Source organism: Macadamia integrifolia, unplaced genomic scaffold, assembly GCF_013358625.1.
Source record: "Macadamia integrifolia cultivar HAES 741 unplaced genomic scaffold, SCU_Mint_v3 scaffold2725, whole genome shotgun sequence".
Classification (NCBI taxonomy): domain Eukaryota; kingdom Viridiplantae; phylum Streptophyta; class Magnoliopsida; order Proteales; family Proteaceae; genus Macadamia; species Macadamia integrifolia.
This window is the reverse complement of record NW_024868915.1, coordinates 2,570-21,538: the sequence shown is the minus strand read 5'-3', so window position 1 is coordinate 21,538 and position 18,969 is coordinate 2,570. Positions and strand designations below refer to the sequence as shown.

The 18,969-nt window shown below is 38.4% G+C and overlaps 2 protein-coding genes across 2 annotated transcripts; one reads left to right on the top strand and one right to left on the bottom strand.

The window, feature by feature from the left end:
• The first annotated feature begins 4,599 nt into the window (after window positions 1–4,599).
• On the top strand, window positions 4,600–7,691 carry LOC122067128. The gene is made up of 2 exons (XM_042630974.1): window positions 4,600–4,855; window positions 6,833–7,691. Exon 2 carries the CDS (start codon window positions 6,838–6,840, stop codon window positions 7,474–7,476), a length of 639 nt encoding a protein of 212 aa, XP_042486908.1. The 5' UTR covers window positions 4,600–4,855; window positions 6,833–6,837; the 3' UTR covers window positions 7,477–7,691.
• Window positions 7,692–11,954: 4,263 nt separating this feature from the next.
• Window positions 11,955–14,617, bottom strand: LOC122067129 (uncharacterized membrane protein At1g75140-like). Its single transcript, XM_042630975.1, has one exon. The coding sequence runs from the start codon at window positions 14,294–14,296 to the stop codon at window positions 12,305–12,307; it is 1,992 nt and encodes a 663-aa protein (XP_042486909.1). The 5' UTR covers window positions 14,297–14,617; the 3' UTR covers window positions 11,955–12,304.
• Between the last annotated feature and the right edge of the window lie 4,352 nt (window positions 14,618–18,969).

Below are 18,969 nucleotides of genomic sequence, written 5' to 3'. Positions count from 1 at the left end.
CCATTACATCATTTTTTTAAATCTTTTTTCACTACTAAGCACACTCCACTTCTATTACTTTAATCTCCTAAATACCTAACTTGAAGTCATCCAAAACCTTAGTTTTTTGACCCTTCCATCTAGTCTCTTGAATATACGTAATATTAATATTTCTTCTCATCATAACATTTATCAACTCCAAACTCTAACTTATCAATGATCTAGTGTTTCAAGATGCTAATCTAATCATATGTTTTTGTATTAGGTTTGTTACTCTCACTTGCCCTTATCTACTTATTACTGCATCTGGGCGTCGACGTGGCTCGTATTACGAAGGACATCCTAACAATATAAGGATGATATATCATGATACCAAGAAATAAAAAAAAACTAAAAAAATAATAGGATCTATGCAAAAGGTGATTGACTGTTTTTTTTTTTTAATTTTGACTACATTCTGATGCAACAATGAAATAATAATAGGAAAAAAGAATGCTACTTGATAGTGTGTACCTGTGCGACGACACGGCGAGTGTGAAAGAAGAACTTTTGACATAGCTCAGGGTACGTTTCATACCGTTTATAGGTTTCTTGGACCAATGGGGTGAAAAAGGGAATTTTTCAGCTAATGGATTGCATCGGCACAGGGTGCTAGTAGGGGTACGGGGTATGCAAATGGGGGCTGTGGGGTTTTTGGGCAAAAATTCACACTGGGTGTGGGGGCACCTGGCATGGGGCGAGGATGCTGGGCATAGGGCAGGGGTGCTCGATGCAGGGCGGGGGCACTAGGCAAGGGCATAAGGTAGGGGTGCTAGGAATGGGGTGGGGGCACCGAGCAAGAGGTGGGGGCACTGGGTGTGGGGCGGGGGGTAGGGGAATATTCTTTAAAATATTCCCCAGATTTTGATCCAATGGTTCTGGATAGATTCCATCTTCTGGGGATGATTGCGAGAGATCCGATGGTCCGATTTTGATGCATCATGTATCGTTGGAATCATGATTCCGACTACTATCCATCCATATGGTCACTTTGTATTGGATTCCTTTGTATATGTGATGTAATAATTGGAATCTTCTTTTCTCCTGCTAGGGTTTCTAGGGTTTATGGGTGTAGGGAGTGTTTTGGGGTTGAGTCACCTCAGTTAGTTGTCATCTCTATTGATTGGAAACAAAGCACACACCATGATCCATGATTCATCATAGTTGGGGGAGGGTGACAAAATTGGGTGTCTACAGAATGGCCCTCTTTGGCTGAGGCCTATGCCACAGCCGAAAGGCAAAGAAAAAAACAACAACATTTTGTCACCCGGAGCATGTATTGTCATCATCTTGCTTAATGTTAACAAAGATGAAAATGCAATAGGTAATATCCTCTAGCTACTTAAAGTTTAGAGTCATACCTGAGTCACTGGTTCTTCAGTCTATTTTGCAGGGATTCGTGTCATTCCTACAAAAGATGTTAGTATTTGAGCTATCGTCTGCAGGAATTCGCACCATTTCTGTAAAAGCTATTAGTATCTAATTTGATCTTGCATTCCTTTTTCACTCCATTTCAGAGCCATCACTTGCAAGGATTCACACCATTCCTACAAAGGATGTGAGTATCTACCATTCCTGCAAAGGATGTGAGTATCTGATTTGGTTCTTGTCCTATCGTTTGCAAGGATTCGCACCATCCTACAAAAGATGTGAGTACTTAATTCTGTTCTTATCTCCCTAGGCTGGGTCTTCCGAACCAGTCTAGGAAATATTTGGTCTTGGGTCACTTGGACCATGGGGCCGGGTATCTTGATCTTGTTTCCCTAGGTTAGATCTCTATGACTAGTCTAGGCAAATTTTGGTCTTAGGCCACTTGGACCATGGGGGCGGGTATCTTAATCTTATATCCCTAGGTTAGGTCTCTTAGACCAGTCTAGGAAAAAGTGGGTCTTTGGCTGCTTGGACCATGGGACAAGGAATCTTGATCTTGTGGGTTTGGACCATTCAGGATTGATGAAGATAAAATTGGGCCTCTAGGGCTAGTTCACTGAGATTGGTCCATTTGGGGCCGGTTCAATAATTTGATCTTGAGATTTGATTCTTGATTCTTCACCTTTGATTCTTGATTCTTTGATTTTTGATTTTTAATTTTTGAATTCTTGATCCTTTGATTTTTTACCTTTGATTCTTGATTTTTTGAAATTTTGACTTATGAAATTTTACTATTTGAAACATGGTATTTGATTTTTGAAACTTTGAATTTTTGGGTGGGGGTTATTCCCACCGATTTTCTTTTGGACACATTGGTGACAAATGGTCCCCCCCCTCATTTGGCTCACTTCTCACTTCTGATTTGTTCGAGTTCTGAGTGAGCCAACCCAAATCCTTCAGAGTTCTTTGTAGCTCTTCGAAGTTCTTATAAATTCTTCGAAGTTCTTTAATAGTCTTCGAAGTTCTTAAGGTGAAGTCTTTTTACAAATTTGAAATCTTTTTGGGCCTTTCTTATAATTTTTAAAGTTCTTTGGGCCTTTCTATAATTTTGAAATATTCTGGAGAGATCCAGGAAGAGGACCCACGGAGGTCGTATGCTCACGGGCATAGCAGGGCTTGACCCGAGGGGGGTGGATCCTGCCATCTGGTACACGGGACAGACACTTAGGGGACCCGGGGGCATATTTGTAATTCCATGTGGGGCACGTGGGCGAGTCATCTTTGCTCTTCCCCTGTTTGTTATTTTTGAAAATCATTTTCTTTTATGTTCATTATTATTATCTCTTTTAGGTGCCCCCTAGGGGTAGACCCCCAGTATTGGCCAGATATGGGCACCCCAACATGGCCTAAGAATGGTACAAGATACTCTCCCCAAGGGTTGCACACCTGTGAAACAATACTTACCTGCACCACTTGGCTCTTCTGGAGACCAAGAAATTGGATCCTTTAAGGCTCATTACTTCAAACCTAAAAAAAGTGGGAGGGAGAGAAAGAAGAGAAAGGAAGGAGAAGAAGAAGAAGGGAAACCACGGCCTTGCCCTCCTCACGTGCTCATTATGAGTGAACCGGCTTTACTCTATTTAAGCATGGTAGGTATACCCCAAATGTCCACAAACCCCTATGGGAACCCCCTCCCAAGATGGGAAAAAGCAATGAAACCAATCAAGAGAAGTACAACAGGGACCACCAGTGAGTGGTGACCTACCAACTGGATCTACTAGTGGATCTATACTGTCCGAATTGGATCATTGGTCATGGGACCTGGTGTATCGTGACCATACTTTCTAGTAAGTTTCCCCACATATGGAGCACCACTCCTAGCAACGGATTAATGACATATGGAGCCAAGATGTTCCATGTGCACAAACCCCTATGGACCCCCTCCCCAGATGGGAAAAAGCAATGAAACTAGTAAAAATAAGTACAACAGGGACCACCAGTTGATCACCTACCAGTGAGAGGTGATCTACCAACAGGAACTACCGATGGATCTGTACCATCCGAATTGGATTATTGGTCATGGGACCCGGTGTATAGCGACCATACTTTCTGGTAAGTTTCCCCACATATGGAGCACCATTCCTAGCAACGAATTAATGACATGTGGAACCAAGATGGTGGGTCCATGTGGCCTAATAATGAAATTAATGAGTTTGGGCTTTTGACAGGGACTAAGCCAAACAAGCCTTAGTTACCTTTGCCTATATAAGGCAATGAGCCTTTAAGGCTCATTACTTCAAACCTAAAAAAAGTGGGAGGGAGAGAAAGAAGAGAAAGGAAGGAGAAGAAGAAGAAGGGAAACCACGGCCTTGCCCTCCTCACGTGCTCATTATGAGTGAACCGGCCTCTCCTGAGCTATGTCGAAATATCAACTTGACCCTACACTTTTCCAAAAATATCACTCACCTCCCCCTAAATACAAAGATTCTATCTAAAGTCCCCAACTGTTTGAAATGGCTGTTAAGTCAACCAAATTTTTTCTCATAATACCTAAACTACCTTCCTTAAGTTAGAAATGAGGAGGACTAGGTTAGAGATGAGGGAAGAAGAGAGAAGAGGGAAGAGAGGAAGGAAGAAGGAGAGAAGTTGAGAGAAGGAGAAAGGGAAATGAGAGCAAAACATGGAGAGCATTTCTTGCTCTTTCCACTTATATTAGTTTCAACTAATACTTTAGGGAAATTACATCAGACCTCCCTAGTGAGGTAAAAGGGAAAAAATAAAATACAGCTTAAGACAACATAATATGAGAACAATTCCTAAACTATCCCCATTACATAAACTCCAACACTCCCCCTCAAGCTGGAGAATAAATGTCATACATTCCCAGCTTGCATAAGAGGTATTGAACTGATGAGGAATGAGCTATGTCTGCTAGTTGATCAACTGTCCTCACAAAAGGTGTGCAGATGTTGCCTGAGTCAATCTTCTCTTTGATGAAATGCCAGTCTACTTCAATATATTTTGTCCTATCATGTTGCACTAGGTTGTGGGCAATGCTTATGGCTGATTTGTTGTCACAATAGAGTCTCACAGGTCCTTCAGTGTCATACCCCAACTTGCGAACTAACTGACTCAGCCAAGGGGGTTCACAAACTACATGAGTCATTGCCCTATACTCAGCCTATGCACTAGATCTAGCTACAACCGGACATCCAATTCAACCCCACGAATGCAGCGAGGAATAACCCCAACATCTCAGAGGGATGGAAGGAAAGAGGAACGAAGACAGGCTAGTTCTTTCTTGATTTCTTGTCAGTATTTTAGAAACTCTGTAACAAGTACTCGTTCTTCTTCACTCTGATCATTACATAGCCAAAAACCCAGATGTAGCTTCCGCTTCTTCAGAAAAAATGGAGGAAGTTGTGGCTTGACAACGAAAATCCTTTAACTTCTTCGGGAAAAAATGGTAAAATTTTCAGGTTAATTTCACCATGAATGTTAGATAACAAATTCTGCTTCTCAATCAAGAAATGTGGAAATTTGGAAATGTGAGATAACAAACTCCGCTTATACTTGTGTTATAGCAGCTTCTTTGGTGATGACCATAAATTGTTTGATGAAATGTGGATTTGGGATTTCATTCTTAAGTTGAATGTTTTACCGAAACAATGTTCTCATTCACAGAACATGGCACTAGAATTTGGATCTTTTCAGGACCTGTATTTTAATGATACTAGTTCATCAATGGAGGATTGGCAAGAGAAGCTGTCATAGTTTGCGAAGGTTTGATCACGGATCTTGCTTCTTGAGGCGGAGTACCTTATCCCCCTAAGCCAACTGTGCTAATCACCTTAGGGTTTGTCCAACCTTTTCCCTCAAACTTCCAGAGCACTTGCAATTCTTTCTCCTTAAACCGTGGAGGAGCCAACTTCTAGTTCTGGATTTTCTCATAACTTGCAGGCCTCCTTAAATTCTGCTTTTTCCCTAGCCGTTGAGAGCTCCACCTGGCTTCTTCTGGATTATTATTATTATTTTTTTTTTCTTCACTCGTTTCCTTCAATGCATCCTTCTCTCTTGATCACCTTGGGTTCCGTGTGTGAGCATTTCGAACTATTAGACACGGGTCAGATGCTTTACGAAGGAATTCAATCTAGGGTGGTTCTCACTTTTGATTTCTCAAAACCTTTTTGGAAAAATTACATGATTATCCTCTTTTGGATTTTCCTTTATAAAATTACCCACAAAAAGTTTTGATTAATAAAAATACCCAAAATTGGGTTTAGGTTTACAAAATTACTCACCCAAAGTTTTAGTTTACAAAAATACCCAAAATCAAGTTTGGATTTACAAAATTACTCAAAATAGTGAGTCTTCATCTTTCACATATAATCATGTATTTTTTTATTACTGAAACTTTGTGTGGGTAATTTTGTAAACCCAAACTCAATTTTGAGTATTTTTGTTAACTTAAACTTTAAGTGGGTAATTTTGTAGAGAAAAACCTAATTTTGGGTATTTTTGTTAACTGAAACTTTTGGTAGGTAATTTTGTAAAGGAAAACCCATAAGTGGATAATCAAGTAATTTTCCCAAACTTTTTCTCCATTTTCTCCACTCCTTCTCTAACTCTCTCTCTCTCTCTCTCTTTCTTATCCTCCTCCAATTTTAACTGTAGGACCAACAAGGGAGTAGGGACTAAGGAGTAAGGACTGCAACTTCTTGCTATTGGTATCGGTATTAATCCGGAACAATCTGGATCGATCAATTTTGCACTTATTGGTATAGCCGAGATCAACCATCTCAGGAGACCTCACCTCTTGCTAATCCACTCGGACAACACCTCTCCCCCTCTGATCTCTCCGTTTTCTGTTTCATCTTTAAAGTGTGAGTCTTAAAACAACCAACCAAGAGGCCAAGACAGTCAGTTCTGATCCGGACTCCACAGTCTTTTCCCAAAAAACAAGAGAGCAAGGAACTCCTATTTTTTAGAAATTCTTTTTTTGGTAGATTTTTTGTTAGAAACTCTAACCCAAAGAGAGATCAAAAAGGAAACTACAAAATTTTACTCACAAAACCTACTAAGTTACAATCTCTCTCTCTCTCTCTCTCTCTTTCTTAGCACAGATCTCACCCACGCCCACCACCAGGCACCACCACTGGGCGGTTCCATTGTTTCGATATATAGAATCAAATTAGCTTCATAATTGTTCTGCTCTAACCCAAAGAGAGATCAAAAAGGAAACTACAAAATTTTACTCACAAAACCTACTAAGTTACAACCTCTCTCTCTCTCTCTCTCTTTCTTAGCACCGATCTCACCCACGCCCACCACCAGGCACCACCACTAGGCGGTTCCATGTTTCGATATATAGAATCAAATTAGCTTCATAATTGTTCTGCTTTAAAGCTGAAGGCCATTCTCTTTTTTTCTTGTTTTGTATCAGACAAGATGGAGATGATAGATATAACAGATGAATCCGAAGAAGGCTGCTATGAGTTTGTTTTGAACCTTACCATCAACGAGGCCAAGATCATCAACAATACCACCACCACCAGTTCCTCATCAGTTGCTGCATATAACTGGATACCTTACCAGATTTACTATGTGGTTGCCTGGATTTCACCGGAAAATATTATAGAGACTCCTCTTAAGGTTGCCGCTCCAAATCCTTCATGGGACTTGAGCTATGACATTCTAGTTGATGAACCCATCTCTATTGCATCCTTAAAGCTGGAAGTTGTAAGGGTTGGTTTCCAAGGTGAAATTGGAACTTCGACAGGCCAGGTTGTCGTGGGTAGAGCTCAGATCCCCTTATCAAAAACCTTGAAAAAAAGAGTCCGAGGATTTATCGATCTAGTGAAGTTTGATGGAACTGAGTGTTGCTTCCAAGGATCGATTGAAGTCTACCTGGAACTGGAAAACAGAAGGCAGCCACGGTCGCCACCACCACCCATGTATAGGTCACTGCAGCTAGCAGAAACAGGTATTGAGGGCATTAGGGAAATCATTGAAATTATTGAGGAGCCTCAGGACTATATCCAAGGAGATGATAGGATGAGAAGGAGAAGGAGAGGTCCAAAGAATTGAACCAGCTTCTGCAAGTTCATCGATCAATACCGTTTCTAGAAATTCAAGAACATGCATGAGTTGGTTAATTTTTAACTTCATTAATTTCAGTTATGTACTTAACTACCCTGTTATATAGCTGCAAGAGTTTTTGTTAACTTCATTAATAATTTCAGTTTTGTTTGTGCATGCATGAGTTGTCATGACATTATTAATAGTATGTAGTACTTGAGGGATTTGTTGTTGTTGAGGGGATTTGTTTTAATTAAATCCAAATTATTCCTTTGAATTGCCTCATGGTGAGGGGATCATTACAATCCAGTTTGAGGCTTCTTTTTGCTCTATACATGTAGTTACCTAGTTGGCATCCATTATTATTTTTTGAATTCTCACATCCATGCTTTCATATTCTTAAGAGTGTGAATAAGAATGAGATTTTTTTTTTTTTAGCACAAAGGGAAAAGTAGCCTAAAAGGCATCAAGATTCCTACGCCCAGACATGGAAGGCAATAATTTTACCCCTCATGAAAAGAGAAATTTCACCCATGTTGATACTTTCGGGGACTCTTCCATTGGTCCCTACACTGGCTTAGGGGCCAGCTTGCCTTTTAGGGAACCCTCTCTCAAAAAATAAATAAAGATATAGCCATTTGAATCGACCTGGATCAACCAGAAATACCATCCTTCGTTAGTACCGATCTATCGATACTATATCGACCAAAGATCAGGATCAAGATCAATCAAGGCCGATACTGATCTCATCAAGAACATTCGGCCAATCCTATTCGGTTCTTGATTCACCACCAGGTCTATGCCCTACTATGAATTAGGGAAACACTTCTAAAACCCTAGAGCTGACAAAGCATTGGTGTGGTGTGATTTATTAATTACTCTTCATGGCATTGATCTTCGACAGATTAGGTCGCTAAGTTGGCAACACTGAATATATGTGTAGTTGTTTCTGAGCCATCATCTATGTGACAAGTTTAGAGCCCTATAGCATTGCTCCATGCACATCTCAAATTTGGGGTGCGTCTCTTTATGTCTATCTCTTTCCTCCTTCAGTAAAGATAGATATGTCATTTAAAAGAGAAGAGGAAAAAGATAGACACAGAAAGACACTGATAACAACATTTAAATAAATAATTCTTATCTCTCATGAGATTCTAAGAACAGTAGGATGGGTGTCATTAGTCTTTAATGTTTTGGTCTTTTAAGGTTTTTCAAGTATTGTTGTTATTGGCTCTTAACAATAGAGCGATGCATATGATCTGAATTAGTCCCAATTTCTTCTTCTCTTCCTTTAATAAAATTTCATTCAAAAAAATAAAAGGAGGGGAAGGGGAGAGATGCATTGTAGAAATGCAACCCTAAAAAACGATGCAAAAGATAATGGAAAAACAAGAACAAACAATGCACATAGGTTTACAAGATTCGACAAAATTGCCTACGTCCTCTGTGAGATCAGATTTTGCTTCACTATCAATGGAGAATAGGATTACAATGCTCGTCCTCACACCTCTCAAAATTTCTTGGAGAGAAAGTAAACTTCGTTACAAATATATAGCAAAAAATCTTAATACCGAAAAGTACAAAACTGCCCTAAAAAAAAAAGTTTTTGAGCGAGGGGCTGCACCCCCCCCCCACACACCCTTGCTATGCATGGGGCCTGCTACCCCCCTTGCAACCTCCACAACCCGCTTAACGGTAAGCGGGACCGCCATTCTATTCTGTCAAGGCGCCTGCACTAGTACTCCTTGGATTAAAATGTAACAGAATACAAGACATCGTACACCAACAATGCATATGATCTGGACTACTAGTCCCAATTTCTTCTTCTCTTTCTGCAATAAAATTTCATTCAAAAAAATACAAAAATAAAAAAATAAAAAGAAGGGAAGGGGAGATTAGCCATAGAACTAAGTAAAAATCGGGTTTGAACTTGACTGGGAAATATCCAAATCGAAACTCAGTCCATGATTCTCATGTAGAATCCTAATGCTATAATGATGCAGATGAGTAATGGAAAAACAAAAACAAATAATGTACACAAACTTACAAGGTTCAGTAAAATTACCCACATCCTCAGTGAGATGAAATCTTGTTTTACTAGCAATGGAGAATATAGGGTTACAACACTAGTCCTTACACATCTCCCAGATTGAAAGAGAACCTTGCTACAAATATATGGCAAAAAAACTTAATACCAGAAGTACAACATTACCCTCTATAAAATGAATCCCAAATAAAAATTTCCCTCCTACCCCTAGCAATCTCCACGGCCTGCATACCGAAAAACATGACCGTCATTATTTGGGGCTTACATCAATACTCTTTGAAATAAACTGCGACAAAATACAAGACATAGTACCCCAACATCTCAGTGGAAGGTCCGGCTTGAAATTGACATACCTAGGCTCCATTTGATTGTAAGAAAAATACAAATATTTTTTTAAGAATATAAATATATTTTACAGAAAAAATCCCCTTTGATTGCAAAATAAATCCTAATATTTCTCTAGAAAATGTAAATATTTCCCTTTCTTTACCATCCCTTCGGTTTATCCACATCCCATGCAACCAAATGGAGCTTATGTAGTACAGATGGTATGGAAAATTTTTTTATTTTTATGATGATGGTATGGGCAATTTTTTTATTTTTTTAGATCCTATCCCCAACCCGTCTAATGCTTATGATGATGGTATGGGCAATTTTTTTTTTTTTTTTTTTTTTTAGATCTTATCCCCGATCCTGATCCTCCTGACCAGCTGTTTAATGCGCATTGAGGCATTAGGTGCATTGGAGAAAAGCCGGATATGAGTCCATAGGCCACTGGGGGTTAGCATCCCAACTCAAGCAAGGCTGGCCAGGGGTGTCAGGGAGATGGGGGGAAGAGATTGGAACAGAGGACCTCTCCCTAAACTTGGATTTTAAGCTTAAAAAAGGAGAAAGTTTCTAATCATGATCCGAAAAGAATAAATTCAGATCCTCTCCAGCACCTATATCTTCCGGTGGTGAGATGCAATGACCCCTCTAGAGAGCAACATGGGTCCAACTGGCAAAATAATTTAAGAAAAAAAGAAGAAGAGAGGAGTATCACATGTGGATTTATGCACGGTTGAAAATAAGTTAATGCATAATATTCATACATGGGAAGGTATTTGATTGAATTTAAACATAAAATTTTACAAGTTACCTTCACAAATGTTATATCGGGTGAATTTATCACATCATAATGCAACCTTGACAAATTACATGGGCTAACCAGATACGCTTATTTCTAACATAAAAGCTCCAATCATCGCACAAGATAATAATATTACACAGATTTGCCACTCAACTAGGACTTGTATATGGACATAGACATGAACTTGGAAGACCGATCGTTGGTATTAAGGCTGAAATTCAATGAATGAAGGCTAACATTTAGATGGGATATGGCTGGCCACCCATACATAGGCCACACCTAGGCGATCAACCTTTTGTGGGACTCTCCTTTCCAGGTCCATTATCATCACCAAATCACTGCCTCCTAAACTCAACTCAAAGTTCTATTTGGTGAAAACAACTGCCAGTGCAATTGGTTGATATCCTTCCATTAGTCTCAAGTGTCCTAGCTAGGTCATTGGTTCAACTCTAGTACCTCAAGGCACCTCAACTTACCCCTCACTTGAGGGTCAGGTGTTGCCAACGTTTTGCTGGAAAATATCTTACTACCAATACAAAGAAAAGGTAAGACAATTGTTCTTAAAATTCTTCCTAGGGAGAATTTGCAGTTAAAACAATTGTTCCCCTGTAATGTGTGTGAAATCTCAGATTTTTTCTTTTTCCTCTTCCTCTTATCCCTATCCCATAAGTGCATCTTTGATCAATAGGGAACACTTTTCTTCTGTATTAATCAATATTATCAAAAATTTTGAAACATTTACGAGTTTTTTGGAGATTGGATGAAGCTACTAATTCAACTCTACAAGAATTTTTATGGAAGTGTTTCATTTGCTTCTCTTCCCCCCAAAAAGGAAAAAAGACTACAGCACTCATCATCACAAAATTGTGATCCACACTAAAATTTCCATTTTAAAAGACCTTAACAAAAAAGAAATATTTTGCTAACATATACAGCTAATACATTTCTATTTACTTGGAGTAAAGGAAAGAGGGGGGGGGGGGGGGGGGGGGGGGGGGGGGGGGGAATTAAAAATAGTGTTACTTATCTACACCAAAAATGAAAAAAGTGAACCAATAATTTCTTCCAGCCACACACACACAGTGCAAGAGCCATTCAGAGAGCATCATGAACATTTTTTGTATAGCACTTTAACAGTCTTATGTGTCCACTCGACAAAAAAAAATTGTAGAAACTGATGCAAATGCTGATGCTGTGCAAATTTCAATTATGTGCTATAGAAAAAGTCAAATGAACTGTAAACTTTCTTCTATGCAACATAAATAACATCAATTTTAAAAATAGGTTTTTCCTACGTTCTCAGGGTATTCAGCAATACATGATAGCTGAATTTTGACTTTGTAATCAGTCGAGATTTGCTCAGTCTACATGGAAACTCATTTACAAGCATCAAACATCATCATTCTTACAAGGCTCGCCCATAGCGTCCACTTATGCAACTAGTCAACAGACTAATCTCTCAATGAGAAGAAAAGCAAACATAACTGGACGTTAAGATGAGATAGTCCAAGTTTATGTGAGTATGTTTCCTTATATAATTGAAAGTCACAACAATAGCAAGATTAGGTAACCTGAAATGTGGAAGCTGAAGAGGCTGGAAATCAAAAACTGGGAACTCTTAACTTTTACAGGAAAAACTCCATAAAAAATAACTCATTGCATCAATTGATGCTATCCTCCACAACTTGGGTGTTTGAAAATAGAACGTCTCTTCGTTTTGGGAAGCCGGTAGTTTCTAGATTTGGCCCCCTGTATTTCAGTTCTCCAGCAGTTCTAAAACTCGGATCGGAGGAACCTGCTTTATAGTTGGGATCAGCAGTACTTTGCCTATAGGGTACCGGTGCACTACCAGGATATGGAGAAGGAGACTCATACCTTCTTGATGGACCTCTCAGACCACCCCCTCTCAATTCCATGATATCATTGGTCCTTGAAGAAGAATCTGCAAATGTTCTGTCTTCCAAGCCAGCACCCAATGAAGCTCCAGCTGAAACCGTTGATGTGGTGGCAAAAGGATCATCTGGACCCCATGAGGTAAGTGATTCTTTCTTCTTCCCAAATAAGTGCCATGCCCCAAACAGGAAAAGAATGAACAGTAGAACAGGGCTGGTCCAGAGCATTGTATTGAATTCAGCTTTAAAAAGCGGGAGGTTAGAGCGGTACACACCCACATAACCACTTCCAAGGCCAAGAACAACAAGTTTTTCATGGTCGCTAGCAATTAAAGGCACCATCTTTCTAATCATAGAGTCATCATTCATCATGTCCAAACTCAAAAACGAAGATCTAATCTCATCAAGACTCGCAAAGAAAACAGGCCGAGGCCCACCAGCCCTAATGTAATGCTGAGAGGAAACATTGTACACAAAAACCTTCTCTCGACTGACAACAAGCAAGTATCCTTTAATCGCCTGTACCGCAAGAGGCCAATCCATCTCAATTTTTCTCTTAGATCTCACCCTGCATTTCAAGTTAACCATATCTCCCAACAGCACCACATGAATCAGATCACCTTTTGACGTCAAGCCATAAGCTTTTGAACGCTCCAACGCATCGAAGACGTAATTTCTTGCAAGTGAACCATTCATTCCTTCACACTCAGATTCCTTAATTTTCATGCTCCTCAGATCAAGTGATCCTGCACCAGTCTCAGTTAAAAACAGAAGCCTTTGCTTCAAGAACACCAATGGCGGGCTTGCTGATTTGACTGAACCAAAAACTGTTCCATTTTCCCGGAAAACTACAATCTTCCCACTAAAATCAGAAGACAGAATATATCTCATCCTTCCAACTTGATGCACTTCCAAGATTGTAATCCGCAAACCCTCTTCTTCGTTTCTTACAGATTCAAATGCCCGGAGATTTGCCATGGAAAGTGAATGCCACTCCTCTCCATTGGAAGCCTCCCAAATCCGATGGGCTAGAATCACCCCATTCTTGTGCCCAGTTACCAAAACAGACTCATTCTTTTGGAGAGAAAGGTAGGAAAGCATAGAAGTAATGGGGGAATCCGACAACGTGTCAAACTCAACCAACACATCTCCACTTGGAACGAAAATAAATACCCTCCCCCTTTCATCTCCAATTGCAACGTACTTGTTGCTGAACCCATCAAACTCCGGCAAAACATTAATGGCTGTAGCTTCATATTCGAGCTTCACGGCAGACAAGAACTGAAACCTGTCCGACCATGACGGATAATACTTCGTCACTGAAACCCCACTCCTCCTTTCTACCTCTCCAGCTTTACCAACAAAACCCTTATCATCAACTTCCCCGTAATTCCCCTCCACAATCTTCTTCACCTCTGGATTCTTGTCCTCAATATCAAATCTCGATTCCTCGATCCTATGCCTCTCATTCTCAACAGAGCCAACCTTCCGACAATCAGGTAACCTTGATTCCAGCCTAGCCACAGCTTCACTAAGGGTTTTCACTAGGTTTTCAAGCATTTCCAACTGGTTTTCTTGCCTATCCAACAGACTTGAACTACCCATCTGTTTTTCATGTTTAGGTTCTCTAATTTCATATTCATATTCTTGTTCAGTTGGCAAGGCGTTAGAATCTGCTAAAACCCTAAAACCTGAAGGAAGATCTAAACATAATATAAAAAGAAAAATCACAAAAGCCTTACCTCTCTGGTAACCCACCATTGAAAAAGCTCGGAATCAGATTCCCTTATTTCCTCAGAGTTTCACCGTTATAGCAACCATTGATTCCAGAGAAACAGAGCCTCAATGGCCGGAAGCCAGAGAAGATCACTCACTGCAACCGTACCCGTTTGAAGAAGAGATTTAGTAGTTATCAAAGTTCATGGGTTGGGGATTTGAGGCCTCTCTGTAAGGAGAGTTCAGGGGCCAGAGAACATCGAAGGACCGCCGCCGGAGTAAAAGAAAGAGAGGAGAGAAGGCCAGAAGCATTAGGGTCGGTGAATCACGCGATGCCAGCTGATAATATTCGAGTACCTCGGTCTTCTAAATTTCAGCAAAACTACTAGATTTCGCACACGTGTCGGAGAGCCTATATTTTCGCTGTAATAATTGAGAAGAAAATAAACTATTTTTTTTTTTTTAGGAAAATGTATCAGTTTTCCAATGTAATTGATTATTTTTCCGTCGAGAATTATACTATTTCATCGAATCCACCGCTGTCTCATCCACACCTTCCTTCCTCATCCTCATCCTCATCCTCATCCTCATCCGGCCACCGCCTGTCTCTTTTAACCCTTCCATTGGCGACTACCACTGCCCATAGGTACGACTACCAGTCACTTCCTTTTCCGTGCTTACAATTAAACTTTATTAATGCGTGTAAGAAAAATCTTTCAGAAAAAATAATTATCCCTTAAAACTAGGGTCCAAGAACCAGAAATTTAAATCTAAAAAATGTTATAAGTCGGTCCACGTCAGCTTGCGAGTTAAAAGGGTGTCAAGCATTTCATTCCATCGGGGTCAAGGATTTAAGGGACGGTATCGACCCCAATACGGTACCGAGAGATCGACATCGATGCTGATTCGAGTCGGATCGGATCGGATCGGATCGATAGATATTCGTCAATTTTGCCCCTTTTTTTTTAATTATAAAAAATTACTATTTTTACTATTTTACCCTTGAGCTGATTTGGATAACCGATTCCGATCGATCAGGGATAGGGGGTCGGTCTCAACTGATACCGATTCAATATGGCCAATACCAGATCGACACTTGAAAACATGATCGAGGTAGATCGATCTTCAGACTCAGATCTTTTTCTGTCATTAAGGTGCCTGGCATGCATCAAATGGATGAGAATGACTTAAGGATGTACGTTTATATATTAGGTTGTGTTTCCTACCATCAAATGTCATGCTAGGTATCCCAATAGCTGGAGAGGATTTGAATCCTCGAGCTTCTTGCTTGATTGATATATATTTTTTGGTAAAAAAAAACTTAGAAGGAAGTGTGACCCTTAAACACAGACATAGGAGGGGGTAAAATGATCGGGGGTTCCCTCTGAAAAACAAAATTCTCGCCATTGTTGAAGCTTCTATATGTGTTCCTATTGATCCCCACGCATGTGCAGGGGTCACAAAAAAACATAACCCGCTTGGGTTGCCATGATGTTATTGCATAGACCAATAGGAGGCTGCACTAAGGCCTATTTAGTGTATGAGGTGGTGGGGAAGTACAATCTTTTCGTGCCCACTTGTATCTAGGCATAGTTACACATACTCATAAACTATAATTTTAGAAGCACAATCATCATTAAAAATCAACTATGGAACAAAGTACTTGCCTCCATGCATGTACTTGCCCCCTTGCATGCCTTCAAACAAATATTAGAATAGGATTCTAACCACAAAATATATATTTAAGAAATCCAAATTAAGATTAAAAACATTAATTTGAATATGCATAAACCCTAGAAACTATATGAACACTAAGATGCAAGACTTACTCATTCTAATGTGATCCATTGAAAGAAAAATATGAATGAAGACTTTAAATAATACCCGAAAAAGGCAATTTCAAGAAGGGTGGGTTTCCTTAGGATGTGTTAGTTACATAATTCGTTAGAAAGTCTTTCTAGTGAACCACGATTCTCTTTTTTTTTTTTTTTTTTAATTGTTTGGTTGTTTTTTGAGTTGGTTTACTTAGAAATACTAATTCATTTGAAACACCTTCTGAAGCTAAATGTGGCTAATCTGAGAAATAAGGTAAATAACAAAACTCATATTTGACAAACATAATGCTAACCCTCATATAAACAGTCCATGTTAAGTGGTAATTCAAAAGAATCACAAAAATCGAGATGGTTAACCAAATAGTTTCCTGAAAAATCTTAAAAATAAATACAATTCAATAGAAACACTCTCTATGAGCTCATTGCTAAATACGAAATAAAATTCCAACGAATTATATAATCAAACACATCCTAATAGATCCTTCGAAGAATGTTCTTTCCTGTGTGAACCTTCCCTAGGAAAAGAATTAATAAATTCTTGTAATTTATGATCAATTCATTCAATATATTAATTTTTAGAGGATAAAATACTCACCTTTTATATTTATATATATCAGATGTACTAATACCCTTTACCCAACAAAAAAAAGGTACACTAATACCCTACGATTAAGAAGGGGAGAACCTAGCTAATGACCATTTTTATAAAATAAATGGATGGCCTACTTCCTCTTGAACTGTAATATCTTATCATTACTGCCAATTAGTAGCTTTGATTCTTGTGTTGACTATAAACTTGTATACTTGTCTGAGTTATCTTTACTAGACAATGCGTCTTTGAACGTTTGCATAACAAAGCCTGCTCTTCAAAGACATTTCAACCCTCCCATTTGTCTCAAGCAAGAGTCACACTATCGGATAGACTCCACTGTAACTCCTCTTATCAAGGTGGCTCTGGGAATTATCACAGCACCACCATTTGCTTTATAAAAAGTTATGCTAATGCGGAAACTAAGGCACCGTTTGATAAATATTTTTGCCATTGTTGTGTTTAAAAATAAAAAAAATGGTTTTTCATGTTTTTTAAAACAAAAATTGATTTTTTTTTGTGTTTGATAAACCTGTTTCTCAAAATTTTTTTTTACAGACATAATGCCACTAAAAACCCCAATAGTTTCATCACCCAAAAGGGAGAAAGGGTTCGATTGCCTCTTTTTAGGTTTAAATAGTTGAGAGATTTATCAGGCACAACAATTTTTTTTTTTCTTTCAAACTTATTTCTAGAAACGACGAAACAAGTCCGACTTGTTTCGTTATAGTCGGTTTGATTAATGTTTCTAAAAACGGGTGAAATAAAACAACTTTATCAAGTGTTTTTTAGGTTGTTTCTCCGATTCTACCATTCTTGTGTTTTCTTATTCTCAGAAAATGAGAAACAACCTAAAAAGCCTTTGATAAAGTTGTTCCGTTTCACCTGTTTCTATAAACATAAATCAAAATTTATGCCTATTTATAATTCTAGAAACAAATGTGATAAAACAAGTCCGACTTGTTTCGTCGTTTTTATAAACAAGTTTGAGAATAAAAAAAAAAGTTGTTGTGCCCAATAAATCTCTCAACTATTTAAACCTAAAAATAGGTAACTGAATCATCTCTCCCTTTTGGGCATTTGATGATACTATTAGGGTTTTTAGTAGCATTATGTCTGTAAAAAACGTTTTGAGAAACAAATTTATCAAACACCAAAAAATCCATTTTTGTTTGCAGAAACTTGTAAAGCCGTCTAAAAACAGCAGAAACGTTATCAAACGGTGCCTAAGACCTTAGCTTATATTCTCTCACTTAACTTATATTAAAATCTAAACTTGATGTATGGCATACTTAATTTAACCCCTATGGAGTAATTTACGTTCTAGATAAAAATTATAACTCAATGAATCATGCCGATCCAAGTTCTCAATATTTAATTTTTTTTCCTTCCATGTATCACAATGAGTTATCATTCTCAAAACAAATCATCATGTGATGATGTTAACCCGTATAGAATAATTAACTCTTTATTGATCCCATGGTCAATTTTGAAGTCCAAACTTTATTGCCTAATAACATTTATAAACATTTTTTATTCCAAACAAGTATGCACAATAATAAAGAATAACAGAAAATTCAAATTGATAGTAAGATTTATTCGGAATTAAAAGCTTACATTGCAATGTGTGAAATGTATGTACAGTACACAAGGATTTACATAACCCCATATTGCTTAAGGGAAGGGCGGTCATTTCATGCCCCCCCCCCTCCCTGTGACCGGGTGTTTGAGCATAGGGATCACATTACCTTTTAAAGAATAATCTTCTATAAGTTAAAAGCATTGATTAAACTATTTATGAAATGCAATTTAAAATAATACATGTGAAACAAATATGGCAATGCGTGATACTACCTATCTTAGGTCTAAACTATGATAACATGTCATAATATACAAATTTTAAGAAGTTATGAAAATTAAATTAGGGTTGAACGGCCAAAAGATTTAAATACCCTACATGCAATGCAATAAAAGAGATGCATGAAACTAATTAAAGAAACTTACTATAATACTAAGAAAGTAAATGTGGACACTACTTACTAACAAAATGGCTGGTAGGGTTTCACAATTCGTGAATATTCGGATGAGCAGAATTTTTCCGAATTAAATAAAAAATTCTGACCGAATCCGAATAAAAAATAAAAATTAGTAAAATTCGCGCTTTTTCTAATTTGATTTTAAAACACGAATAAACCGGGCCAAATCGAATTAAACAGAATTATTCGATGCACCTAAACACACTTAAAAAATAATAATAATAAAAAAGCCACGTCATATAAGAAACCCACCACCTA

Coding starts and splice junctions, on each gene's coding strand:
- LOC122067128 (XM_042630974.1), top strand. CDS start 6,838: ATGGAGATGATAGATATAACAGATGAATCCGAAGAAGGCTGCTATGAG.
- LOC122067129 (XM_042630975.1), bottom strand. CDS start 14,296: ATGGTGGGTTACCAGAGAGGTAAGGCTTTTGTGATTTTTCTTTTTATA.